At 40.6% G+C, this 27,635-nt stretch overlaps 1 protein-coding gene across 4 annotated transcripts in view; it reads left to right on the top strand.

The window, feature by feature from the left end:
- Positions 1 to 26,581, top strand: part of LOC122059608 (amino acid transporter AVT1A) — a 60,979-nt gene extending 34,398 nt beyond the window's left edge. For 3 of the 4 annotated variants that reach the window (XM_042622498.1, XM_042622495.1, XM_042622496.1), the window contains 3 exons: positions 8,729 to 8,792; positions 23,951 to 24,013; positions 26,143 to 26,581. In XM_042622498.1, the coding sequence (XP_042478432.1) occupies positions 8,729 to 8,792; positions 23,951 to 24,013; positions 26,143 to 26,228 (213 nt within the window). In that variant the 3' untranslated portion in view covers positions 26,229 to 26,581. The remainder of the gene's footprint in view (positions 1 to 8,728; positions 8,793 to 23,950; positions 24,014 to 26,142) is intronic. The other variant, XM_042622497.1, reaches the window with a different exon arrangement.
- The last annotated feature ends 1,054 nt before the right edge of the window (positions 26,582 to 27,635 follow it).

Consider the following 27,635-nt stretch of genomic DNA (forward strand, 5'->3'; position numbering starts at 1 on the left):
GAATCTGCCAAACCAAACTTATGGTGATTGCTTGAGACCATAAAGGGACTTCCATAATCTACACACCTTGCTAGTTGTAGATGATGAGGCTTAGGGGAATTTCTATATACACCTCTTCTTCGAGGTCACCATGAGGAAAACATTCTTCACATCAAGTTGTTAGAGACTCCATCCAAGGTTTGCAGAACATGATAGCAATGCTTGAACATAGTTCATCTTTGCAATAAGGGCAAATGTGTCATGGTAGTCGATTCCATAGGTCTTGGTGAAGCCCTTAGCAACAAGTCTAGCTTTATACCTTTCAACCTTTCCATCTGCCTTTTGCTTTGTTGTGAACAGCCATTTACAGCCTCCTGGCCTCTTTCTTGCACGATCAGGAACAAGCTCCTAGGTTTCATTCTTCTTCAAGGCCTGCATTTCCTCTACCATGGCATCTTTCCACTTAGAATCTGCGATGGCTTCTTTACAGCCCTGTGGGATAGATACAGAGGACAAAGTGGAAATAAAGGCATGATAGGAAGGAGACAATGATTTATAGGAGACAAAATTAGAAATAGGGAATGGGGGGCATGTACTAATTCCCTTTCTAACAGAAGTAGGAGAAATGTCAGATGGAGAAGGAATACCTGATGTTTGAGATGAAGGAGCTAGATCTGGGAGCATAGATTGACATGGTGGATTTGAGATGGGCTTATCTTTCCGTCGAGAGTAAGTGAGTAGACCCCTTTTTTCTGGTGTTGATGGAACCTTATATTCTTTCCCTTTCTTTCTAGCATAATCAATGTTTATCTCCTCCTAAAGTTGAACAGTGTCAATGACTAGAGAAGGAAGCTCTTCCTCAACACTCTCCCCCTTAAAGAGAAGACTGGTAATAGGATTCATTTTCAGGAAATGTAACATCCATGGTGACTAGTAAATGATTGGAGGGAGGATGATAACATTTGTATCCCTTTTAAGAAGTAGAATACCTAAGGAAGATACAACGAAGGGCCCTTAGATCTAACTTGCATCGAGAGGGAAGGAATTGTGAGCAAAGCACATGTAGCCAAAAACCCTTTGAGGAAGGTGAGAGGGAAGAGATGGATCCAAAAGAAGACTAATCGGGGTTTTGAAGTCTAGGACAATGGAAGGAACCCGGTTTATAAAGAAAGCAACAGTAATCACCCTAATAGAATTTGGGAACTTTGGTGGTAAACATCAAGGAACGAGTGACCTCAAGGAGATGTCAGTTCTTTCTCTCTGGGATATCATTTTGTTCCGGGGTACGAAAGTAGGAGGTTTGAGACAAGTTCCATGTTTATCAAGGTATTGGAGGATGGAACTGTCAGTCATATTATCACTCCTCAAAACCTGAACGTGGGTATTGAACTGGGTTTTGATCATAGTATGAGAAGACTGAAAACCAAAAGAGCCTTAGACTTAGAGCGGATAAGATAAACTTAAGTCATCTGATTACAATTATCAATAATTGTAATAAACCATCGAACCCACCGTTAGTAACAGTTGTAAAAGGTTCCATAAATCCGAATGAATAATAGAGAAAGGTGATATACTTTTATTATCACTGGGACAATAATGAGACCTAGTGTGCTTAGCGAGTCACAAATATCGCAAGCAAATTTGTCCATAGTATAATGCTTTATTAAAGATGGAAATAAATTATGCAAAACACGAAAGGAAGGGTGACCGAGGCGGCGATGCCACTGATGTAACTGAGTGAGAGCACTATTTGCAATTAGAGTGTGAGCTAAAATTGGGGAAGATGTCACACTGATAGTTGGATCCGAGTAATACAGCCCATCACATACCCTACCATATCCAATCGTTATTCCCATCATTAGATCCTGAAAGACATAATGTGTAGAATAAAGTGAACACAACAGTTAAGGTCAATAGTGAGACGATAAATGGAAAACAAATTTGCACAAAGGTTAGGACATGGAGAACAAAAGATAAAGAAATGGTAGGTGGTCAGGAAGCGAAACCTTTACTAAAGATAGCAAACAAGGACCCATCAGCAACTCGGACCTTGTCCTTACGTGAACAAGGGAGATAGGTACGAAACATATCCAAGGAGCTAGGCATATAATTAGAGGCCCTGGAATCAAGGAGCCATGAAGGAGTAGAAGGAGAGGAAATATAAAAGGTACTTAGCTGGGCGTGGTGAGAAGCTGGAGTACTGGAAGAAGCCATGGTAGGCGTTGAACCAAGCTGTGTAATCAAACTCTGGAGAGCCACTAGTTGTTTTGACCAAAAAGGAGATTTTAGCATAGGAAGACCATTAGTAGAGTCAAACATATGAGCCCGAGGTCGGGAAGACCCTTGTTTCCACTGCGTACTCCCCCTTTAGGGAGACTATGAAGCTTCCAACAAGTTTCTTTGGTGTGACGGGGATGCCCACAATAATCACACTTAATTGACTCTTTGGCAGGGACAACCGATTTATTGTTGATGCTAAGATCTACCTGAGGAGTAGTAGCCAACGGTGATCGAGTAGGAGCAATAGGGGGCTAGAATTGGCTTGTCTAGAATTACAGAGGCCAATCTTAATTTATAGAGAACATACTAATTATAGATATGGCATGTTAGGTAAGATTGAGTCAACGCTCCTATCCTAACATACAATGAACCTATACGATCTAGTCGTCTAGTCTATCCTAAACAGTTTGTTAAATAACTTCTTTTATACTTCTAGCTATTCAACTAAGAGATTCTATTAGGGAGGCTGTGTTGAGACTTGAGAGTCCTTGACTCATTAATGGCCATAGCTCTGATACCAATTGATTAAGAATATTTTGAAGATTGGCCATATTAGAGTTAGTTCACTGCCGCAACCTTATCTTTGCTATTTTTGTTGAATTCTGTAAGGTTATCTTCAAAGATAGATTTTTTGTGTTCCAAATTTCTTCCTTAAAATCTTTGGTAATTATCTCACCATTGTTGTTGCAAATTGCTTTGATTTCTTCACCTTTATCTTCACTTATAGGCTTTAGCTCTTGAAGTGAAGGAGAATCTTCTACCTTGTGAAGAACTTGATTTTCACCTAGTTAGATTGACTCCTTTACGATTGCTTTCTCCTCTTTGCCTTCCGCCCCAAGAATTTGTTTTTAGATGAATAAAAATATCATTGCCAAAAGGAAGAGAAGAATATACAAGGGGGGAGAGGTGGGGAACGGCTGAGCCCAACAAACAAAAGCACCGGGCAAAGGCCAAATCATCCGGGCACTAGGCCATTATATCAGAGCACCAAAAGAGGAGAGGGGGGGATTACGTCAAAGGGGGGCTGGTCAAAGGGGGTAAATGATGGGTGGAGACCCCAGGAAGCAACTATTAGCCTGTTCCTAGGGGTATCTCTAACAGAATAGTGGTGCATGCAACTGAGTTTGGAGTTGACATGAAAGTAGATGAATTTCCAAATCTTATAATAAGAGTGAGACTTGGAAGTCCATCTACGAAGATTTAGCTCTATCGAAAGATGGTTGATGGTAGCACAAAAGGTGAGCTTTCCGGCCGTGTCACAGATGGAAGATCCGCCAAATGTCATATCAACCCATATCCATTATTGGCTCAAAGGGAGAGGGCCATAGTTTTTAAGGCAGTACGGCGACGGAGGCGTTTGAGGGTCTTTCGAAGCGCCTTAGCGATAAGGCGGGCATAAAGCGTCGCCTTATTGACTAAAACGTTCCTGTGTAATTTTTTTTTATAAAAGCAATCTATTTGGCTCAAATCCTAGTTGAATCCTATTACTCATATGTTAAATAAATATTAAAAGTTCATATTCATACCAATGTAAGATATTCATCAAGAAAACAAATCAATAAAGTGAATAAACTAAGTTCATCAATCATCAATCATCATAACATAATCATCATAACATATTAACATATAATATAAATATATAATTATGAAACCAAATTATAAATATAAAGAAAAGAAGACATAAAAAATACAAGTATTTATTATACTTACCTCTATGATGCCAAAATGAGTGCCTAAGCCTTAAGGTCATCCACTATATTTTTACTCATGTTAAAGAAGAATGAAGTTCACCGTTGCCGGAGCAAAATGGTTGCCTGGATCAGTGGTTCTTCCTTGTTCTTTGATTCCTTCTCAAAGCCCTTTCTTAAAACCCTTGACAAAATCCAAACCCTATTTGTGAATCGTGTTTTTGTTTTGTTTGTTTTGGTTATTTTTGGTGGAGTAAAGCTGATCCCATACATCTCAAGTATTAACAAAACCATACACCTACCAATAAAAAATCTATATTTGGAATCTCCATCAAGTAATTTTAAAATGTGTTTAAAAAAAAAAAAACCCATAAGACGCCACTTCACGTAAGGTGGAGCACTGCCTTACCATCTCTAGACCGCATCAGTGCCTTACCAGCGCCTTAAAAACTATGGAGAGGGCTTCTACTGGAGGGTCAGCAAGATTTAAGAACCTTTTTCCATATGAAGAGGAAAAGGGACAAGAGAAGAAAAGGTGGTTAAAGTCTTAGGTGCCATTCCAGCAAAGGCAATAGGAGGGGGGACTGGAATGCGCCTAGAGATGAGGGAAGATTGGGTGGGGAGGCAATCAAAGATTACGCCAGGCAGCGAAGCTATGGCAAGGGATGTGGCCTTTGAACCCGATAATATTGCGCTAAGGGACGATAAGGCAGATGGTACGAGAGTGGTTCCAAGCAGAGGTAGTGGTAAAGATCCCCAAGGGGGAGGGGAGCCAACAGATCTTATCCTCTCTTTCGCGATGGCCTGGAGGGTTGGGGGGAAGGGAGAACCAGAGATCAGAGAGAGGAGGGACGAAAGGGGAGGGGTCTAGGAGCCGGAGGAGAGGATGGTGTCGAAAATGGCCGATATAGGGATACCAGAGGCATAAATGGTTCTGGAAGAGATTAAATGGGAGAGTATGCCAGAGGGATGCCAAGGGTTAAGCCACAGGGAGGTCGAGGATCATTGCCAATGGAGAAGGAAATAACATAGAGGGCTAGGTGTCTAGAATTTAGAATGCCACGCCAAATCCAAAAGGAATTATGGGAGTGAGAGGCAGTCCAAAGGGATTCCTGTTTAAGGGGGTAGGAATAGATCTAGGAGACCCAGATGCTCTTGTGCTTGGTGATCTTCCAAATAAGCTTGAGGATAGAAGCAGATATGACATCAGAGATTCAACGAAGGCTAAACCCACCCTCAAATTTGCGAAGACAGAATTTATCCCAGAAGTCAGGCCTGAGGAAGCGAGAGGAGTCAACACCTTTCCAGTGGAAGGAAGAGAGGAGGTTGTTGATGGTTTGGAGGTGGATGAGGTAAGGGATAACACTTTGGACCACTAGAGATATAATGATTAGAGGACCGATCGGATGAGGACCAGATGACGTAGGATAGGAGCTTTCCTTTCCAAAGCTAGTGCCTTTTCCGGAGTTGATTAATCAGAGGGGAGCAATGATGGGCGGAGAACTTGGAAGTAATGAGAGGAAGACCCATGTACTTGACTGGGAGGGAACCAAGGGAGAAGCCAGTAAGAAGGAGGACCCTAGCTTGGTCAGAAGGGGGGATGCCCAAAAGGAAGTAAGTTAGATTGGAGGGGATTGATTTGGAGGCCCGAATGGGATTAAAAGAGGCAAAGAGAGGGCATGATAGAGGAGATAGAAGAATGGTCAGCCTTGGAGAAGGTCTTGAGATCGTCAGCAAACGCGAAGTGGGTAAGCATAAGGGGTTTGCATTAAGGGCTAGGTGAAATGAGATGGAGGTCAGTGGAGGATTGGATGGATCTGGAGAGAACCTCAAGAGCCATAGAGAAGAGAAAAGGCGAAAGGGGACTGCCTTGTGTGATACCCACAGAGGAGAAGTAATCGGCTGGGCTCCCGTTTACAAGCACAGAGAAGGAAAGTGTAAGCATTTTTGTGTTATATACTCTTAGGAAAAAGGTTTCCTATGTGAAGTGTTTGAGATCTTTTCACAAAGATGGATTGTGCTTGTGCTGCCACATGGACAAGTGATTTGGTTATTCTGATAGAAGGGGGAATTCGTTGGATAAGCCACGTGCCAATTTAGTAGCCCATCTCAACAACATGATCCACCATCCATGAGGCTTTCCCCTTGTTTTCTTTTTTTTCAAAAGTTCTTGTTCTTAAACCATATTTAAAATTTTCAATTTAAAAAAAATATTATTATAATGAATTATAGAGAACTCATAATGGTTTGAAGATTTAACCCATTACTGTAGAGTTTGGCGCCCCCCCTACCGAACTTCTAGTGCAAAATGATTTGGTTGTGACATCGATGCCCTCATTTCGGCGTTTGGATTCGTTGACTATTCAAATTTTAATCTTTTAAAATTTGGAATCTGTATAGCCGCTTCAATTCATCATATACTTCTTCTAATCTTAACTTGTTTTAATGTCGAAATGTATGTTGATAGGGGTTATTTAGGTTGTCTTTTTGTTAAGTTGATCTCATTTGTTTTCCTTTTTTCTCTTTCACTTCCCTTGGGGGATATGTATTTCCTAAAGGATATTAGAATGAAACTTAATATAGGTGAGAAGAGCTAAGAGCTCTCTAACGTTTTGCCCTCATCTCTCTCTTTCTCCGCTTATCTTCTCTCCTTCTCCTTCTCCTTCTCCTTTCTTCTTCTCTTCTCTCTTTCTCCTACATCTTTAATCTTAATCTTCTCTACTCCAACTTGGTAGTAGAGGTACAAGGAGTTTGAGAGTTGACTAAGGCTTCTTCCTCTTATTCTTTGAGTCTCTTTTGAAACCCCAGAAAACGAAAAGGTCCAATAGAGGCTATACCATGTAAAGAAATTCAACAAGGTGACCTAGTGGAGCTTGAGAAGCATCTTAAAGACTCTTGGAGGGAGATTGAAGCATTACAAGGACTTATTAGAGCTCAAACCAAGCTTTCATGACCTGTCTAGCATTACTGCCAGCTCCATTTTCGAGCTTCTCTCTCTCTCTCTCTCTCTCTCTCTCTCCTCAAGCGAGTGTTGGGGATGGGGCTGGGCCTGTAAGTGTCGCCAAAGGCGCCTTGTTTGGCCATCCTAAGTTGTGGTTTGAGATTTGTGGTGTTGTTGGAACACAACTCAAATCTTTGCTTGCTGCTAGGTATTGACAGAACCCATTTTTTTTGCATATATGGTCTGAAATGACTAATATTGTGCTCTTGGGTTTTTCTTTTTATTTTTTTTTATGAATGTATCCTATCTTATGATGCATATGTGTGATTGGAATAAATTACTACAATAAATAGTGGATTTGATTGGTTTTATCTCAAATTTCAAGGTTTTTTAGCTTGCTGAAATTTTTTTTTCTTGGTTCTGAGAAGACAATATTGGGTATTATGTTGCCTTTTGCTGTGGATTCCAACTGTGGTTGTTTAAGAGTATCCACCCATTATGTCTGATCTCACTGAACTTTTGGAAGCTACATCGGGTGGGCTGAGTAGTACCAATCCCAGCAAGATTGTCTTTGACAATCCCAACACTCAGGTTTATGTTGTCAATTTGGATAGCACCAACTATTTGGAATAGTCATACTTTGTGAAGTTTATCCTTGAGGAGTCGAGGGAAACTTGGATATATTAATAGGACTATCAAGGCTCTCGTTGTTCTAACCCCGAATATCGTAAATGGGAAACCGTGAAGTCCATTGTTATGACTTAGCTCATTTTTTCCATGAAGCTTGAGATCAGCAGAAGATTTATCCAGAAAGAAACTGCTAAGGGTATTTGGAATAGTATCTCCAAGACTATTGACAAGATGGGTGACTTTGTTAAGGTTTACCAACTCCTTCAGCAGGCTCTCTCCATGAAGCAGGGAAACATGACTATTACAATACTGTTATAGTACTCTAGGAGGAGTATGATCATTATCGGGACCTTCAATTGTCTAATCCCAAAGACAAAACCAAAGTCCACAAGTCCCTTGAAAAGGAGCGAGTTATGATCTTACTTGGAGGGTTGAACTCGGATTATGAGCAAATCTGAATACAGATTTTGGGCCGGTCACCCCTTTCGTACCTTAATGAGGTGTGTAGCTACTTATTGGGTGAGGAGACCAGAAGAGGTATTATGGATTCTGCTCCACTTGAGCAATCTGCTCCTTCCACAGCTCATAAAGAATGGCGTGGAGGCGGCCGAGGCTAAGGGTCATCCCCACAGATAGACTTCGACGGTGTGATCATTATGGGAAACCTGGGTACACTAGATTGGTGCTGGGTGTTTCATGGTTATCCTAGTACACGTGGTGGATCTACTAGTAACGTGGTGGCCATCGAGGTGGGGCTACAACCCATGGTTCTATACAGAGACTGATCCTCGAGGACCCTCACAGACAGATACCAACTCCTTCTCTAGGGATGATATTGCAGTGCTCCGATGGTTCATGTATTGGCTTGATAGCAAATCTACCTTACAGGATGCCTCAACTTCTGCTATGAATGCCACCACATCTGCACCTTCCATAGCTCCTTCATAGGTTATTGACTCTGGTGCCACTGACCAAATGACTGGTACGCCCAATTATGAAGATTCTTACTCTATTTGTTTTGGTAAGGATAAGGTTTGGGTGGCTGATGGTATCCTCTCCTCTGTTTCTGGTAAAGGCAGTATTCCCATTACTTCTATTTCTCTTAAATTAGTTATTCATATCCACCTTACTTTGAACCTTTTGTTTGTGAGTACTTTGACTAAATTTTTGAATTGTTGTCACATTTTTCCCTTCCCACTATTTTGTTCAGGATTTGGTGACGAAGAGGATTATTGGTAGTGGACATGAGGAGAGCAGACTCTATTGCATTGACTGTAATTATCTGTTTTTACTAAACAGTCCTATGCATGTGGTTCTAGTGATAGTAGTTCTATGGATTCTGTGATGCTTTGGCATCAACGTTTGGGGCATCCCTCTTTTCTTGTTATGAGGAAACAATTATCTCATTTATTTACGTCTTTTTCTTCTTCTCATGTATTTAATTGTGAACCATGTACTGTTGCTAAACATTGTCATTCATCTTATCCCTATCATGGTTGTAGATCTATTGTTCCCTTTCACATTGTGCATACTGATGTCTGGGGACCTTGTCCTATTACCTTCTTATTTGGCCATCGTTACTTTGTTTTATTTGTTGATGATTTCTCTCGTTGCACTTGGACTATTCTTATAAAATAGAAGAGCGAGGTTTATTATGCCTTCAAAAACTTTTATAAAATGGTCTACACTCAGTTTGAAACCAAGATCAAATTGTTGGGTTTGATAAAGGGGGGAGTACATATATGGTGGTCTACAGGATTTTTTCATTGACAATGGTATTATCCATCAGCTTGCATGTGTTGGTAGAAGCTTTCTACTTTGTATGCATTTACCTAAAAGTTCTTGGCCTGAGGCTGTCCTTACTACTGCATTTCTAATCAATTGCATGCCGACCAATCCTTGGGTCCCAAAACCCCGTTGCACTCTTGTCTCCTCAGTCTTTTGCTTTCTCTCTTCCTCCCCGGGTTTTTTGGTTGTATTTGTTATGTGCATGTAAAGAAATACTCCCACACCAAACTTGATCTCGGTTCTGAAATGCCTCTTCCTTGGGTATTCTTCTACTACCAAAGGCTACAAGTGTTGTCATCCATCGTCTCGTAGGATATTTCTTTCCAAAGATGTCACCTTCCTTGAGTCTGTGCCTTCCTTTGCTTCTTATCAGCATCCTCTTCAAGGGGAGAATTGAAGTGTAAGTGAAAAGGCTGATGCTATTACATTTCTTTCTCCCTTGCCTCTTACTCCTTTCTCTTTTGATATTGGGAACAATGAAGAGGTGGATGATGTTGACACTGTGGATATTGTTGATACTGGTGGACCTTGTACAGAGAAGACACCTGATATTGTGTCTATAAGACGGACAAAGAAGACTTTTCAAGAGTCCTCTTTGGATCAAAATCCTGAGCTCATCCTCCTCAGTCAAATAACATTTCTTCTCCTTCCGAGTTAGACCTCCCTATTGTTGTTCGAAAGGGTAAGAGAGCTTGTACTAATCCTATAGCCCAGTTTGTTTCCATTGATGCTCTTTCCTATAGGTGTTGCCTTTACTATTGCTCTTTCTTCTGCTTCCATCCCTAAAACTGTTATTGAGGCTATGATAGACCCCTAGTGGAAGTAAGCCATGTCTGAGGAAATGATGGCCGTTGAGAAGAACGGCAGTTGGAAACTGGTTGATCTTCCCAAGGGAAGAGTTCCAGTTGGTGGGTCTAAACAATCAAGTACCAATCAAATGGTGCTATTGAGAGGTACAAGGCAAGATTGGTCGCCAAAGGGTACAATCAAATCTATGGAATTGATTATCAGGAAACCTTTGCTCTTGTGGCCAAACATAACTCTATAAGAGCTCTTTTATCTGTGGTGGCAAATAGAAATTGGCCCTTATATTAGTTAGATGTGAAAAATGCCTTTCTCCATGGTGACTTAGAGGAGGAAGTGTATATGCAGCTCCCTTTTGGCTTTAAATTTTCAGCAGCTGATGGTAAGGTGTCTCTCCCAAAGAAGGCTCTTCTATATGGTCTCAAGCAATCACCAAAAGCTTGGTTTGAGAGGTTCAAACAGTCCATCTTGAAGAATTGGTATTCCCAGAGTCGTATTTGTCATGGCGTCGCCTAGGCATCGCCAAGGCGGCGTTTTGGCGTCCTGGAGGAAAAAGAAGTTCATGGCAGTGTTACGATTTACGTGAACCACAAATGGTGGTTGCCATTGGCTGATAGGCGTCGCCATGGCACCACTATGGACTCCAGGTCATACCTGATTCACTAGGCAGTCGATTTTTTGTAAAATGCAGGGTGATTTTGATAGGGCTATGTTGATTTTTGATGATTTGATGTTGCTTAATGTTGGTTTTATATGTTATAAGATATATATTGTAGGCTTGTAGCATGCTAAATAACTTTAGAAAATAGAGAAAGTAAAAAAAATAGCATACTAAATAACTTTAGAAAATAGAAAAAATAAAAAAATGACACATGGGTGATTTGACCGCCATGGCAACGCCATAACGGGTGATTCATCGTCAAATCGATTAGCCACCCCTCCACCGCCTTGGATCGATTTGACGCCATGACAACTATGCCCAGAGTCGAGTAGATCACACATTACTTACCCGGATAGGTAATGGTAACATCACAGCGTTTATTGTCTGTGTTGATGATATCGTGGTGACTGGAGATGACAATGATGAGATAGCTAGGCTAAAAGCCTACTTGGCCAAGCAAGTTGAGATCAAAGACCTAGGACACTAAAGGTACTTCTTGGGGATTGAAGTGTTAAGGTCTGATAAGGGAATCATTATTTGCCAAAGGAAATTTGTGTTAGACCTATTTAAGGAAACAGGGATGTTGGGGTGTAGAATGGTAAGTTCTCCTATTGAGCAGAATCACAAGTTAGGAGAAGACTGTGGTTCCTCTCTTGTTGATGCGAGAAAATACCAGAGGTTAGTGGTGAAGCTGATATATTTGTCTCTGACTCGCCCAGATATTACTTATGCAGTGGGAGTAGTGAGCCAGTTTATGCATGCTCCCAAGAGTGGGCACTTGGATCCTATGACTGCATCCTTAGATACTTTAAGTCCTCTCTAGGAACAAGACCCTTATATACCCCAGAACAATCACTTGATGATAGAAGGTTATTCTAATGCTGATAGGGCTGGATCCATCTCTGATAGACAATCTACTTCTGGCTATCACACATTTGTCGTTGGTAATTTGGCTACATGACGGAGCAAGAAACAACCTGTTGTATCTAGATCTAGTGCAGAGGCAGAATACAAGGCAATGAATTATGGAGTTTGTGAACTCATTTGGTTGATACGACTAGTTCTTGAGTTTGGATATGCTATTGATGGACTTATGTGTCTCTACTGTGATAATAAAGCAACCATAAGCATTGCCCATAAATCCAGTGCAACATGGTAGAACAAAGCACATTGAAGTGGACCAGCACTTCATCAAAGAAAAAATTGACACTGGCAACATTTGCATGCCCTTTGTGAAGATGAGTGATCAGTTAGCAGACATCTTCACCAAAGGACTCATTCCTCACCTCTTAAATTCCCTCTTATGCACGCTGGGAATGTATGACATTTATTCTCCAGCTTAAGGGGGAGTGTTGTAATGTATGTAATAGGGGTACTTTAGGAGCTGTCTAATGAAGACTATGATAGAGGTCTAACCAAGTCTCAATCTACAGGAAATTTTAAACCAAGAACAACCATAAACCAGCCCCAAACACTTTCACAGAAAATCAGATTATAGAAGACAACAGACTAAACAAGATCAGGTTATCGACCTCAAATCAGTAGAGCTTCTTAGAACAGATCAACATAGCTGATAAAGGGACTGATAAGTAAATTAAATAGGTTCAAATCAACTATAAACTGAACCATAGGTCAAAGAAACCATAGGAATTAAATCAGACCTATCGGCATATGTTCTGGACAACATAGGTCAATAAAAGACGAAAATAAGGAGATTTTTATTAACTCCAATATGGCTGGTCGGAACCAGACCAGAGCAGGATCGATCCTTGCCCAGGTGGGAGGAATGATCGACCAGAACTATGCGCCAAAAGAAGGACTTAAACTGCTACATATAGCAGAGGTCGATTATGAGTTCTGCAGGAATTTCTGGGCAGAATTTAAGAAAGTAAATACCTGTTTTGTTTGGCAGTAGTAGAACCTTGATAATCAAGCTTGAAAAGAGAAGAACAAAACACTTGAAAGGAACCTCTTGGGCTTCACACCACTAAGAGTCAATTGGATCAAACACCAATTCCTTCAGCCATGATCAAACACAAGACAAATCTCAGCAGAGACATTGCAGTGGCAGCAGTAGAGTTTTTTTGTTCTTGAAATCGTGGGGCTTAAACGGAGCCCTTCCGCTTTATTTATAATAGTGATTGGGGGGGGGTGATTACAATTAGTAACTTTAAAGTTACTAAAACACTGAAATAAAGGTTACTAACATCTAGTTACTAAATCTGGAAAAGGTAAACTATGAAATAAAACAACTGGAATTAGAAACTAACTAATACTGAAATTAGAAACTAAATAACCCCATCTAAAAAGGAACCTAAAGAAAAAGGAAACAAATCAATGAATCCCGTATGCAACCTTAGAACCCCTAGTTTAGACCTATAAAAATGGCCCATTACAATCCAAACCACATGGACTGAAGGCCCAACACATATACAACCCAACGCTAGACTTATTCCTAATAAAACAAGCCTAGTTTGGTGAAGAATCTGCATCAATTGTCTCTATCTTGAAAAAATTCGTTCTTGAATTTTGCAGTGATAAGGGGGAAACATGTCAGTAGTAGCTTTGACCATTCCCATACAAAATTTGGGTTGCTTGTAGAATTTTGGAAGGTAGTCTTTAAGACGTGGAGCTTTTTCTTCGAAGAACCATGATGGCATAACAAACTCTATATGTTTGACCTCTGGATCAATACCAACCGTGAATGTTGTATGAATAGAGTCATCAATGTTGGTAGCGTTCTCATCAAGGGTAGGAGGAACAAGCTCTTCCTTTTCATCATGAATCCCAAAGTCTTGTTGTGGAGTGCTTTCAATCACTTCCTCATCTTTTACAGCTTTAGTCTTGTCTACTATGATCTCTTCAATGTAGAATCCTTTAGTGGAGTCTTCTTCCATGGTTTCAGCCATCAAGACATTACTAATCACATGAATGCCATAAGTGCCATCATCATTAGTATCTTTTGGTCATAGTCATACCTACCATCATCATCGTCGTCCAAGGGGTATGGATAAAGAGCTGACTCATCTTCCCCATTAGGTTCTTCAATTTCAGCCACTGCATTATCCCTCTGCTTATGTGGGCAAGACTTAGCAAAGTGTCCTACCTCTTGGCAATGAAAACACTGTACTTTATTGTTACCTGTCATAGGTGCTTTTCCTTTGTAATCAGCCCGTGGAGGAAAGGTGGCCTTTGGGGGTGCTGAACTATCAGGTTTAGTGGCTGGAAAATTCTTTGTGACCTCTCCAGCTTGATAACTAAACCTTCTACTTGTCTGTGCTATGAGCTCCTTTGCTCGTAGGGCCTTGTCATAGCAATCCCTTACTGCGTACACATCAACAACACCAATTCCTCTGTTGATTTCAGCTTGCAATCCCAGTCGAAACCGAGATAGTTGTTGCCCTTCATTCTCCCTTATGTCTGTGTGAGAATAAAGTGCATTAAACTTGTTCATGTATTCTGCAACGGTCATAGTCTATTGATGAAGAGAATTCAGCTGATCTTGTATGCGAGCTCTAAAGTTATGTGGTAAGTATTTGTCAGATAGTTCAAGCTTCATCTCCTCCCAAGTAGTAGGCTCTCTACCACGGTCTTCCTACTCTTGCTCAAAGGTTCTCCACCAATCACGAGCAGCCTCAACTAGCTTAGCACGAGCTAGTTTCATCTTCCGTTCCTCAGGTAGGTCATAATAGTCAAAATAATCATCCAATGCAGCTACACATCATAGAACAATAAGGGGTCATGTCTACCATCAAACTCCTTCAAATCAAGGTTGACTTTCTGTGAATCGCTTGAGTACCTCCGAGGTGTAGGACGTTCAGTCTCAAAATAACCCCTTATATGTTCTTCAAAAGCAGGTTGCTCTCCAAGAACCCTCTGTAGTGCTCTCAGATTAGGGTTAGGTCTCCTGTTAGCCAACTGAGCAATTGCATTCAATGGGGCTTCCACTTCAGGTGGTGTATGAGAGTCACAAGTAGGTTCTTGTGGGTCTTCACAACCAACAACCTTGCACCAAGAGCTTGTTCAGCCTTCAGTTCAGCTCTCGTATTCTGTAACATCTCCATAATAGAAGCTAAGGTGAGAGGGTTGTTCTCAGCCATGCTCTGATACCACTTAATGTAGGACGAGATTTGAAAACTCAAACTAGACCCAAACTGCAAGAACTTTAAACCAAAGAACAACCAAACTATGGTTTGAAATCTCGCTGAAATTTCGGCCAAATTTCGGTATTTTGGTTGTTCTTTTTTTACCAAAACAAAACTAGGTACAAATTAAGGGTTGTACAAAATTTTGGTCAAAATTTCGATACTGTTTTGGTATCTCGCCGAAATGGTACAGTCCATGTGTTATAAATACTCCATTTCGTCGTCTCGGCTGTCTCGGTGGTTTTGGTTCAAGGAGCCTATTTTGAAGGAAAAACACTCATTCCATCCTCTAATTAGCCATATCATCACACTCTTTGACTTCCATTGAACTCTTACAAGAAGATATATACATTCAAAGCTTAAGGAAGGTAAAGTTCTTTTTCTAAAACCTTTTTTTTTTTTGAAATAGTACATAAATACTTGTTGGATGCTTGTAGATTTTTTATATGTTAGACATTAGAGGCTGATCTATGACCTCACAGAGTCGAAATTTGTTATTGGTACATAAATATATATTTTTTTATTTTTCTAGTTTAAAAATTCATTTTTCATTAACATAAATTGTTACTTCTTATGATAAATATTGCTTTGATGGTTGTCAACTATATATATGTTAGTCACCAGTAGCTGTTCTATGACTCCATCGGAGTGAAAAAATTTTCCAGCTGGTAATTATTTATTTTAATTTTTGAAAAATATGAAAAATAGATTAATAATTGAAAAATAATTTAAAAAAAGGGAAAATTTTCTGTTTTGATTTTAAATAGATTAATATTAAAGTGTTTTGGAGCGTACTATATGCTGGTTATGTTATAACATCTTTGATTTTGTTGTATTGTCATTAAAATATTTTTTAAAATTGATTAAAAAATAATTTTATGTAAAAACAAAATATAAGCAGCTACTATATACTTGTAAGTTAATAATGACATTCTTTTTTCTATGCATCAACATCAGTGTGACATAAAATGGCTAGATGAGGCAATGAGGAAGGCGGGTGAAGAGGGAGAGGAGGTGGGAGACATGATAATAGATGTGATAGTGGAGAGATTGCATGGAAACACGGAGAGTCGATTGATGGCGATAAGAGGCATACAAAATGCAACTACTGTCATAAGAGGTTTATGGGTGGTGGGGCCACAAGACTTAAGCAACATCTAGTTGGAAATTCCTCAGATGTGGCTAGATGCAGAGAAGTGCCTAATCATATTGCCAAGGCCATAGTTGAAGACATGAAGGGGGAATAAGAGAAAAGCAGCAAAAGAGAAGAGGATAGAGTTTGAGGAGGCACTACATGCTCCCGTGCATCGATATAATGATGATAGTGATGATGACAGCGATGACCCAGTGTATGTGCCTGATGACATAGAAACTGAGCAAGAGGCTAGAGATTGGCGGTAGGTGCAAGCATTGAGCCGATAGTCTTCATGAGGAGACGGAAAGGTATAGACATAGAGGAGCTGGTCCATCTAGAGCTGGAGGTAGTGGATCTTCACAGATCCCTTTGCCCTTTAGGAGATCACAGAGTACAAGGGCAGCCCCACCACCACCTCCACCTCCACCTCCACCTCCACCTCCAGTGGTTCCATCTCGTGTGAACCCCGTTCTATGACAGGATCCCCGTGTGTACAGAAAAGGGTAGTAAGCAGCATAAGATAAAGGGGATGTAGGGAGACATGAAGGCTTATGTTGCGGAGGCTGTGTCTAAGTGGATGATATTTCATAGCATCCCAACAAACGCCACCACAGGTCCATATTACCAGTCGATGCTTGATGCTGTGGCTGAGGCCGGTCCAGGGATAAAGGGGCAGACTGCATATGAGGTGATGAATGTATATTTTGCCTAAGGAGAAGTCTGAGTTGAAAGCATATATTGATGAGTTAAAAGTTGTGGAAGAGCTATGGGATAACCATAATGTGTGATGGTTGGACAGGGCCCACGAGAAAGTCCATCATCAATTTTATGGTTTATTGTGATGGTAGAACCATTTTCTTGAAGTCTATTGATGCATCCGAGGAAAGAAAGGATGCAAAATATATTTACAAGCTTTTGAAGGATGTTATGGAAGAAGTTGGGATACAAAATGTTGTTCAGATTGTGACTGGCAATGGAAGTAACTACAAGAAGGCCGGGATTAAAATGATGAACAAACCTAGATTCCAACTCTTTTGGACTTCTTGTGCAGCACACTGCATTGACCTAATGTTGAAGGATATGGGGAAACTGAAAATGGTGCAGACTGTGGTTGAAAGGGCTAGGCAAGTGAGTACATTTGTCTATAATCATGGGTTTTCATTGAACCTATTGAGGGAGAAGTGCGGGGGTGACTTGGTGAAGCCCGATCTCACAAGATTTGCTACCAATTATATTGCACTCCAGAATTTTGAATCCAAGAAAGTTGGTCTTCGATCCCTGTTTGCATCTAAGGAGTGGTTTGGTTGGAGGGAAGCAGAATCAGCTGGTGGTAGGGAGGCACAAGAAACCATTTCATCAGAGTAGTTTTGGACACAATTGGGTAAAGTGGTTAAAATCTTGGCACCAATTGTTCGCGTGTTGAAGTTGGTGGATTCTGCTTTCAAACCCACTTTGCCAAGCCTGTGGGCTACTATTGCAATGATGAAGGAAAATGTCTATGCTGCCAACCCACGTGGAAGTAGGAAATTTGTGGAAATAATAGAAGACCGTTGGGAGCGCCAGTTTTCGCATCCGTTGCATAAGGCTGGTAAGCAAATCTGAAGACATTCTTTTATATGATAAAAATGCATTAATGTTCACATTGACAATAATATGTTTTGTCACATTTCAGCATACTATTTAAACCCTAGGTATCAGTACAACAAGAGACTTGCATTGGATCCGGATCTTCTAGAAGCAGTGAAGCAGGTGGTTGCCAAGTTACAATCAAACCCCGATTTACAAGCGAAAGCCAATACTGAGGTTAGTTTTATACTACTATTGCTATTATACTATAGGAATCTAAATTTCAGTACAATGGTTGTTAATTAGGGTCCTAATTGTAAATTTGTTATAGACGAAAGAATTCAGGGATGCATTAGGCAGCTTCGGGGCTCCCGCCGCATATATCGATTGTATGAATACTGATCCTGGTATGAAATCCAAAATTTAGTATGTTACTGATATAAGTGTTTTGGAACATAAATAATCTTTTATACTTTAAACCATGCTTATAATGCAACTGAATGGTGGGTGTTGTATGGGGGTTCGTCTTCGGAATTGAGGAAGATTTCCATTAAAGTACTCTCCCAGGCATGTTCTGCATCTGGTTGTGAGAGAAATTGGAGCACATTTTCACTCATCCTCAAAGAGGCGAAATCGATTAGGTTCACAATGTTTGAATTATGAGATTGAGGATGCAGCACATACGTATGGGTCAGGATAATGATAAGGGTTAGATCAAGCTGGCTGATATTTTTCAGATCGACTCAGATGATGAGGATCCTTTAGTGGACTGAGTGAGGGATAAAGGCGAGCCATTGATGGATTAGCTAGGAGGTAGGCCGGACCCATATCTAGTGCGAGAGATGGCGGTCAATGTTGATGATTATATGGCTACAGATGGAAGGATACATTCACAGACCCCTCGACTATTCTAGCCTGCACCTGGTAGGGATGATGATGATGACGAAGATGATGGGTCCATTTCATCGGGTGGTCGTACCCACACCTAGACTCAGACAACCATATACACAGACACATAGTGAGGTGAAGGTGGTGATGGTGATGGTGATGGTGATGGTGATGGTGATGGAGGAGGTGATGAAGAGGGTGATGATGGTGGCAACGGTGATGGTGATGACGATGAGATGGTGATGGTGAAGGTGGTGATGGTGATGGTGATGGTGATGGGCGATGGTGATGACGATGATGATGGTGGCGACGGTGATGGTGATGACGACGATGATGGTGATGATGGTGATGGGGGAGGTGGTGGTGATAGATTTTAAGGGGTGATGATGGTGATGGGGGAGGTGGTGGTGATAGATTTTAAGGAGTTTGAGAGCAGTGTGAGCAGGATGATCCACAGTCGGAGCCAGTGTGATTCGCTAGGGAGAGTCAGTTTGAGTATGCCACATAAGATTCTAATCATGGTGCACATCCATCAGGTGGAGGGAGGAGTTCAGGTTACATTAGAGGGCCTCGTCGTCGATTCGATGAAGGGCAATGAGATTGTATGGACATTGATAGTCTATTTATTTCTATTGGCGGAATGAGTTTGAGTGGAGGGGATAGTCATCCTGACAGTGATAGTAGAGGGAGTGGGCAATGGCATATCCCATCATTTACTGGAGGGAGCACCTGGTCGCAGTATCATGTACCTTATGGTTAATTCACTGGGATGGGGCATACATCTGGTTCATCCATTCCTAGTAGTAGTATTGACTATGGCTCTCTGACCCAGTCACATGGTAGTGGCTTTGTGGACAGTTTATTCTCATACCCAGCCAACCTGTACACGTTGCCGGGACCATCAGTTGACAGTAACCCAATGGCGAGTTCTTTATACTATGGTGGTGATATGTACCCTCAGATAGGTTACCTTCAGTATATAGATGACTCAGTCTTTTTGGTAGCTGTGGAGGACTACGTTCGATTCTTCTCTCAGACTATGACGTGGCATGCATTTGTGGTGTAGTCAGAGGAAAATGCACGTCGACTCCATCATACTGAGGGTGGAATCCAGCTAGGCCGTCATAGTTCTTTCCAGTAGATAGTAGATACTACATAGTCGTTATGATTACTGATGTACTGTTGTGTAAGTTACATGCTCAGTGTTTGACTTTAGTTAGGACTTGTGGATTAGGGAGTTGCATAGTATACTACTCTAATACTCTAAATATTAGCTAATTAAGGTTGATGTATGTTTGATCATGGCTTAAATGCATTATTTATTTGTTTTACTATCATAGTACATCTTGTTCTAGCAATGAAGCAAGTAAAATTTTCAGAACTGTTTGACGGTTGCTGCCAAACAAAGGTACAACTCTAAAACAATATCATGTTTTAATATTTTACAATTTTTATGTTCTTATCATGTTTATTAACCTTAAAATAGGCTATCCCCCAAGTTTTAGGTCAAAATACCACCATTTGACCACCGAAATATCCAACCGAAAAAAAAAAAAGAAAAAACAAATCGGCCGAAATTTTGGTATTTCAGTGGTCATGAACCTACTGAAATACCGAAACGAAACGAGATCTCGAACCTCGAACCAAACCAGTCCAACAATATAACAACAACCAAAACAACAAATCACAGTCCAATAGGTGACCGATTTCAAGAGGCAATATTAACAAAAGTCTAGATCAGCCGTAATCTATTTGACTCAACCAGGAACCAATAGAACTTCAATCAAATAGGTTCAGACCAACAGAATAATATGAACAATAGTCCAGAAATCAATATAAAAAAAAAAAAAGGAAAAGAGAGGGGGGGCAACTTCCAACTGACAGCTCAAGAAGGCTGAATGAGGTCAACCTAAAGGTTCCAAGAAGAGATGATATGGCAGTTTTTTAGGGTAGAGGGGACGGGGCGACGGAGACAAGTGTGAATGCTCTGGATTTTAGAGGTAACATCAAAATAGATAGCTTTCCAAATCTGGTCCGGGGACCTAGATTTGGGGGTCCATCTTCGAATGTTGCATTCCATCCAGAGATGGTTGATGGTAGCGCAGAAAGCCAGTTTACCCACAGTGTCACAAATGGAAGGGCCAGAGAATGTCATATCAATCCAGATGCATTCTCTATCAAAAGGAAGGATGGGTCTGATATTGGGCTAGCATTTGGAGAGAACAGACTTCCAAACCAGGGAGGAGAAAGGGAAAAAGAAGAAGAGGTGGGGAATGTCTTCAATACCAGAGGGGCAGAGACAGTAGGAAGGATTAGCAGGGATAAGGCGGTGAATGAGAAAGGCTTGGTTGGGGAGACGGTAAGGCATTGCCAGAGGGTGAAATTGTGGCGGGGAATGTGACCTTTAAACCAGACCAACTTATGCCAAGGAATAGCCGGAGAAGAAGATCGAATGTGGGCCCAGGCCGAGGCAGAAGAGAAAGAGCCATTGGAGGAGGGGAGCGGAGGGGACGATGGGGGTGACCAGCCCATGGGGGAAAGGATAGAGGAGACCCGGCATTGGAAGGGAGATCAGAGGAGTAGATGTCTCTGGAAGTGAGGAGATGAGAGAGGATACCTGAAGGATGCCACGAGTCTTTGTAAAGGGAGGTAGAGTTGCCATTCCCAATGGAATTGGAGACGGCAGTGACAGCAAGGGGTCTATGCTCAAGGATCTTCCTCCAAATTTCGAAGGCATCAGAGATGGAAGGGGCCGTCCAAAGGGATTTATGCTTGAGGAGACCAGAGTGGATCTAATCGACCCAGATGCTTTTATGGTTGGAGACAATTTTTCATATAAGTTTAAGAACTCCAACCGAATTGGCATCCTTGATTCTTCTGATCCCCAGACCACCTTCAGATTTAGGAAGGTAGACCTTCCAGCTCAGAGGCTTGAGGAACCGGGAAGAATCAGAGCCTTTCCAAAGGAATGAGCAGAGGAGACTCTCAAAGGATTTGATCACTGAAGTAGGAAGGATGAAGGTGCCAGGTCAATAGATGTACATGGACTGGATGACTGATCTGATCAAGGTGAGGCAACCCGCAAAAGAGAGGAGTTTGCCTTTCTAAAGCTGGAGTTTCTTCTTAAGATGGTCAAGCAGGAGGGTGTAGTGGTGGGCGGAGAGCCTGGAGGAGATAAGGGGCAGGCCAAGGTATTTGATGGGTAGGGAGCCAAGAGGGATGCCAAAGATGATACGGAAGGTCTCCTTGGCTTAAAAGGAGATACCCTAGAGGAAAATATTGGACTTGAGCAAGTTAATTTTGAGGCCTGATAGGGACTCAAAGGACTGGAGGGTAGACATGATGGTAGAGATGGAGAGAGGGTCCGCCTTGGAGAAAATCATGATGTCATCTGCAAAAGCCAAGTGGGAAAGGAGGGATTTGCATATGGGGATAGGGGAGATGAGATGGATATCATTGGCCAATTGGATAAAGCGGGAGAGAACTTCAAGGGAGAGAGAACAGGAGAGGGGAGATAGGACAACCTTGGCGGATGCCACCGCCAGAGGGAAAGTATCCATCCGGACTACCGTTTAAAAGGACAGAGAAGCGGGGGGAGGAGATGCAAAGACGAATCCAGTGAACAAAAGAAGGCGGGAAAGCCATTTGGAGCAGGACATTCGAGATGAAATCCCAGCTAATTGTGTTAAAGGCTTTGTGGATATCAATCTTGAGGAGAGCAGCTGGGGAATGGGATTTGCGGTTGAAGCCCCTCACAATCTCATGACAGAGGATAATATTGTCAGCAATGCTTCTGCTGCTAATAAAAGCGGATTGGTTGGGGCTGACAAGGGAGTCAATGACTTTCTGAATCTGATTGGCGAAGATTTTAGCAATGAATTTGTAGAGCAGATTGCAGAGGAAGATATTGACTCCAGAAATCAATATCACAACCAACAGGTCTATCGATTTCAATAACAGACTATAGGTCACTAAAAGACAAAATCTGAGAGAATTTTGATAACTCAATTACCACAGCCTAGATGGGGCTCAAAACAGGATTGAGTCTCTCTCTTAATGAGGATAACCTTTGGGCAAAACCTCAAACAAAGGTGACCAGCAGATAGGTCTGGAAAGAGATCGAAAGTTCTTCCCAGAAAAGGCTATCGCCTGGACAGATCTGATGTAAGAAAAGATAAATACCTGTGCAGCAGTACTCCTTGAATGTAGACTTAAAAGAAAATAAGAAACTTGTAGAAAACCTCTTGGACTTCTTGACGCAAGGAGTCGCTTGGATCAAACACCAATTCCTTCAGCCTTGATCAAACACAAGACAAATCTCAGCAGAGACATTGCAGCGGCAACGGCAGCAGTAGAGTTTTTTTGTTCTTAAAATCGTGGGGCCTAATGGGAGCCCTTCTCCTTTATTTATAATAATGATGGGGGGAGGGTTGATTACAATTTAGTAACTTCAAAGTTACTAAAAAACTCAAATAAAGATTACTAACATCTAGTTACTAAATTTGGAAAAAGTAAACTAGGAAATAAAACAACTAGAATTAGAAACTAACTTATGACTGAAAATTAGAAACTAATTAGGCACTGAAATTAGAAACTAAATAATCCCATCTAAAAAGGAAACTAAATAAAAGGAAACAAATCAATGAATCCCGTATGCAGCAACTTTAAAACTCGTAATTTAGACCTATAAAATTGGCCCATTACACTCCAAACCACATGGACTGAAGGCCCAACACATATACAACCCAACCCTTGACTTATTCCTAATAAAACAAACTTAGTTTGGTGAAGAATCTGCATCACTCTCTTTATGTTAAGTTGTTCTAATTTGTATTTCTTTTTATTTCCTTTTTTTTTTTTTTTTTTTTTTTTTTTTTTTTTTTCTCTTTCACCTCCGAGGAATATATAATTTCTTAAAAATATTTTTTGAAACTAATAAAGTTGAGAAGAGCTAAGAGCTTTCTCACATTTTGCCCTCATCTCTCTCTTTCTCCTCTCATCTTCTTTCCTTCTCTCCTTCTCCCCTCTTCCTCTCTTCTTTCTTTCTCCTACATCTCTAATCTTAATCTTCTCAACTTTCAACTGTTAGTTGGCAAACTGATCATGCCAGATCTTCTGTAATGATTTGTTCGGGAAGCATTTACTCTTACGTGCTCATTGGAAATTGGTTAGTCCTGTTCAATAAATGATAAATAGAAAAGCAGATGTTAATCTTCTAAGTTCTAACTTGATTCAGTATAGTTTTGAGGGAAAAAAGTCATTACTGAAGGATGATTATCATGATCAAATGATTGTCTTGTGTGTGTGGACTTTGCATTAAAAAACCGTGGCTCCTAGTTTAGTATGACCATCTGATCAATTTTTGTTGGTGATGCTCTGGTTGAATGCAAATTGCACAATAGGAAAATCTATGGGATTTTATTGATGATTGTGGTTCTTGTACAGGCTGTTATAATTCCATCTCTATGTTTTCTAAAGATAGTGAGGAAGAAGGCAACCCGATCACAGGTAAACTAGATATTAACTGTTGTCTTGCCATCTGCAACAACCCCCCCCTTCTTTTTCTTGAGAAAATGTCTTTCCCACAGAGAGATCAATTATTTGGTTCATAGTTAGTTTTTAAAAAGAGCAATCCAGTGCATGAGGCTCCAGCTACTGCAGGGTTTGGAGGGGCAAATGTATGCAGCCTCACCCCCTGCTTCGCAGGAGAGGTAGTTTTTGGATAATAACTGTTATTAAAAATTTAAGAGAAGGAAAAACATAGTTTCTGTTCTAACGTGGAATCATTGATGCATGAAAATTGTTATGAGTACCTAAGGTATAAAATAATAATATTTCTGCCTAAACATGTATTATATTTCGTTTGCACATTTATATATCAAAATTTCTATTAAAGTATGTATTGATATATCCATGCAATAATTTTGTATATTATGTGCGTGTGCTGAAATTTCCAGATGTATCTGTACCCAAATGAATCCCCCATCATATTCTTTCCTTTCTTAAAGTTACCAACTATGCTTGGGTGTATCTTGCATTGGATATGACTTGTTTGTTTCAAATGCATTAAACTTCCAGTCATCAATGATCGGCTTTGAGGAACTTGTCTAGAGTTTCCCTCTCCCTCTCCCTCTCCTTTGAGGCAATTGGTCTCCATAAGGCTGCATTTGGTTGTTGGCCTGGAACAGAGAAAGGTGTTTTTTGGTGGGGGGAGGGTGGGTGAGGGGAGGAGGTTTTTCTGGAATGCTTGTCTGATTGCACTGAAAAATGGATGAGATATGAGAAAAGTAAGTTTCATTAACTTTTTCTATTTTTTCACAATTTCCTAAGAGAGTGAAATTGTAGCTCAACCAAATATAGAAACAATTTTCTCTGTTCTCTTTACTGCGATGTCTGAGAAAGCAACCATGCAGACTTAAAGTGTGGCATCTTGGATACAAACAACTTGAACGTTCTAGTGCACTGAAGCCTAATTAGTAATGGCAAAAAAAAAAAAAAAAAAAAAAAAAAAAAAATTGGAGCTACTAAGAGTTAGATTATTGCATTAAATTTGGTAGTTGGCACTTGTGAATTACTGAATAAATGTTTCCACAGGTACCAATAGCATAAATCTTGCAGTCATCTCTTCCTCTGTTCCAATGCCCATGGGCAAGAGTTCATTAGTTCTCCCAACTTTGTGAACATATGCAATACCTATGCTCCAATAATTTCTGTAATTGGTCAAAAATTTAGCTAGCTGGCATCATCCCAAAGTGCCACTACATGTGCACAAAAGGGTGTCAGAGAAGGTAAGTTAAGCCGTGACCCCATAAAATTTCTTTAGTGATCATCTATATCCTTGGAGGAGAGGTAGAGCCCCTTTCCGATCTAGGTTTCTGGTTCTTTTGGATAGATTTTCCCATTTATATTTTATTTCAATCTGATTGGCGTTCAGCTGCATGGTTTTAAAACTGGAAGGCTCAATTTGGAACCCAACCAAGTTGACTTGGATTTTTTTTAGATGCTCGTCTTGCGGATGGAATCTGTCAAATTGTCAACCATGTACTCAGAATAACATAGTATGAGTCCATGTCCATCCCAGTAGCAAGTTGATTCGAGTCACCAAATCAGCTTCTTAATATAAGTACTTCTTGGAACTGTTTGTGTGTTTTTTTTTTAATCTGAACATTATTATTTTAAAACACTAATCCATAATTTTAACCGATTTACTGAAACATTACTCCTTGTTTATATGTCAAGATTGAAATCTTTGAACCGGGAGTCTTTTAGAACCTGCTTGACCATTTAATACAGTAGTTTGCGACATCCTCGGTAGACATTTCTGTGGGTGGGGGAGAGGGGAGAAAATGGAATATCAGTCAGAGTGTAGGCTTAAATCAGGGTACTATTGGAAATAAGAGGGGTAATGTATTCATTAAGTATAGAAAATCTAGTTGGCAGGCTCCATCTTGGTACTGGCCATTGGATAACTATAATATTGGATGATGTTGGCCCTCCAATTCATAAGCCTTTTGCTTGATTTTGAGATTAATGTAGATTTTTTTTTTGCTGCCAAAATTGGCCTTCCAATGAAAGATGATAGGTGATGCATAAAAGTGAAATCTTCCCTATATCTAATAATTGTCTTCTCATTTCAGGTAATTTTGAGTGTCTCAATAGCTGCATTGGGCATCATCAGTGCTGCTCTAGGAACATATTCTTCACTGTCCCGAATCGTGAATAAATACTGAAGTTCTCGAAGCGACTCAACAGCCAGGTATTTCGAATGTGTGGGTTCACCTTCACGTGATGGGAAATTGTTCTTGCCTTGCACCTTAAAGAAGCTCCAGATGTAGTATATGTTCAAAATAAGCCTTTTTCTGGTATTGAGAAACTTTATTATTTTGGTGAGTACAACTTGAGGCATTAGCACCTGCATGATGATTGTATGACTACTTAATCATGGTAATTTTGATCACAGTTTCAGTTTTATTAACTGTAGCTGTAGTAGACAGTTCAGGTATGTAGAATATGATTATTGATTAGACTGGTCATTTGTATGCCCGATTACAGTGGTTAGATGACTAAATCTTGCTACGCTCTTGCTTCTTTTCCTCTCTACTGAACTAAATTAGTTCTCAGTGTCTATGAGTTAAATATCAAGTTATAAAGGGGGCTTTGCTTCTTCTAGTCTGGCCCTACATCCTTCCAGCCCAGAATACTTATTCGAGTCATTGGGGTCCCATCCCAGTGATGTTATACACTAGTCCAGTGTACGATACTCTGCCATGTTGGTGGTGTTGAGAGTTATTGTAGAAAATAGCAGGTCAGCTAAAGAAGTGAGGAAGATAGGATAGTTGGATTGGTCCAAAAGGGGGGGGTGTGGGGTACCAATTTGATGGGCTAGTCCGGTGTTGAGAGTTATTGTAGAAACTAGTAGAAGGTAAGCCAAAGAATTGAGGAAGATAGGATGGTTGGATTGGAGCAAGGGGGTACCAATTTGATGGGCAAGTCTGAACTTTATGAGGCATTGTAAGGACTTGGCTGGCCAAGGCCCCATAATCAATATGGATCTTAAAAAGGAAGCTTACTTTGGCTCTCTCAGAGGTAGGCCCAATACAAAATGAAGTCATTTCAAGCCTCCCATAAACAACACCCAGCAGATTGTTAAACCAATAAATAAATAAATAAATACTTCTCTTTGACATTGGCAAATGCACATCATTTGATGGATCTAGACACCAATTGTTATTTTTGTTGGTGACTAGTTTGGGGATTGATACACCAGCTTTGGTGAATGGTCACCATATCGCGTGGTAGACTAGGTGGTGGGATATGGCCCGACGAGCTTAATTTAGAACATTAATAATATAAAAACTGCACAAGCAAGCATAGGATGCAATACTGTTGTACAAATAAATTCCATTTCAGGAAAGGTGTGGTCAGTTTCAACTTTCAAGAATAGCATGAATAGAACACTATTTCAATATTAAATATTATATTTCCATGTCATCCACTAACAACTCCCAAGCATATTTTGGGGTGATTACTTTCATCCTCCCATGTGGTTATTGCCAACTCCCAACAAAAAAACAACAAAGAGAACTTGGATCTATTAGGGCTTTGTGCATTTTTTACTTAGCTATTGCAC

The sequence above is a fragment of the Macadamia integrifolia genome, chromosome 13, assembly GCF_013358625.1.
Source record: "Macadamia integrifolia cultivar HAES 741 chromosome 13, SCU_Mint_v3, whole genome shotgun sequence".
Taxonomy (NCBI): domain Eukaryota; kingdom Viridiplantae; phylum Streptophyta; class Magnoliopsida; order Proteales; family Proteaceae; genus Macadamia; species Macadamia integrifolia.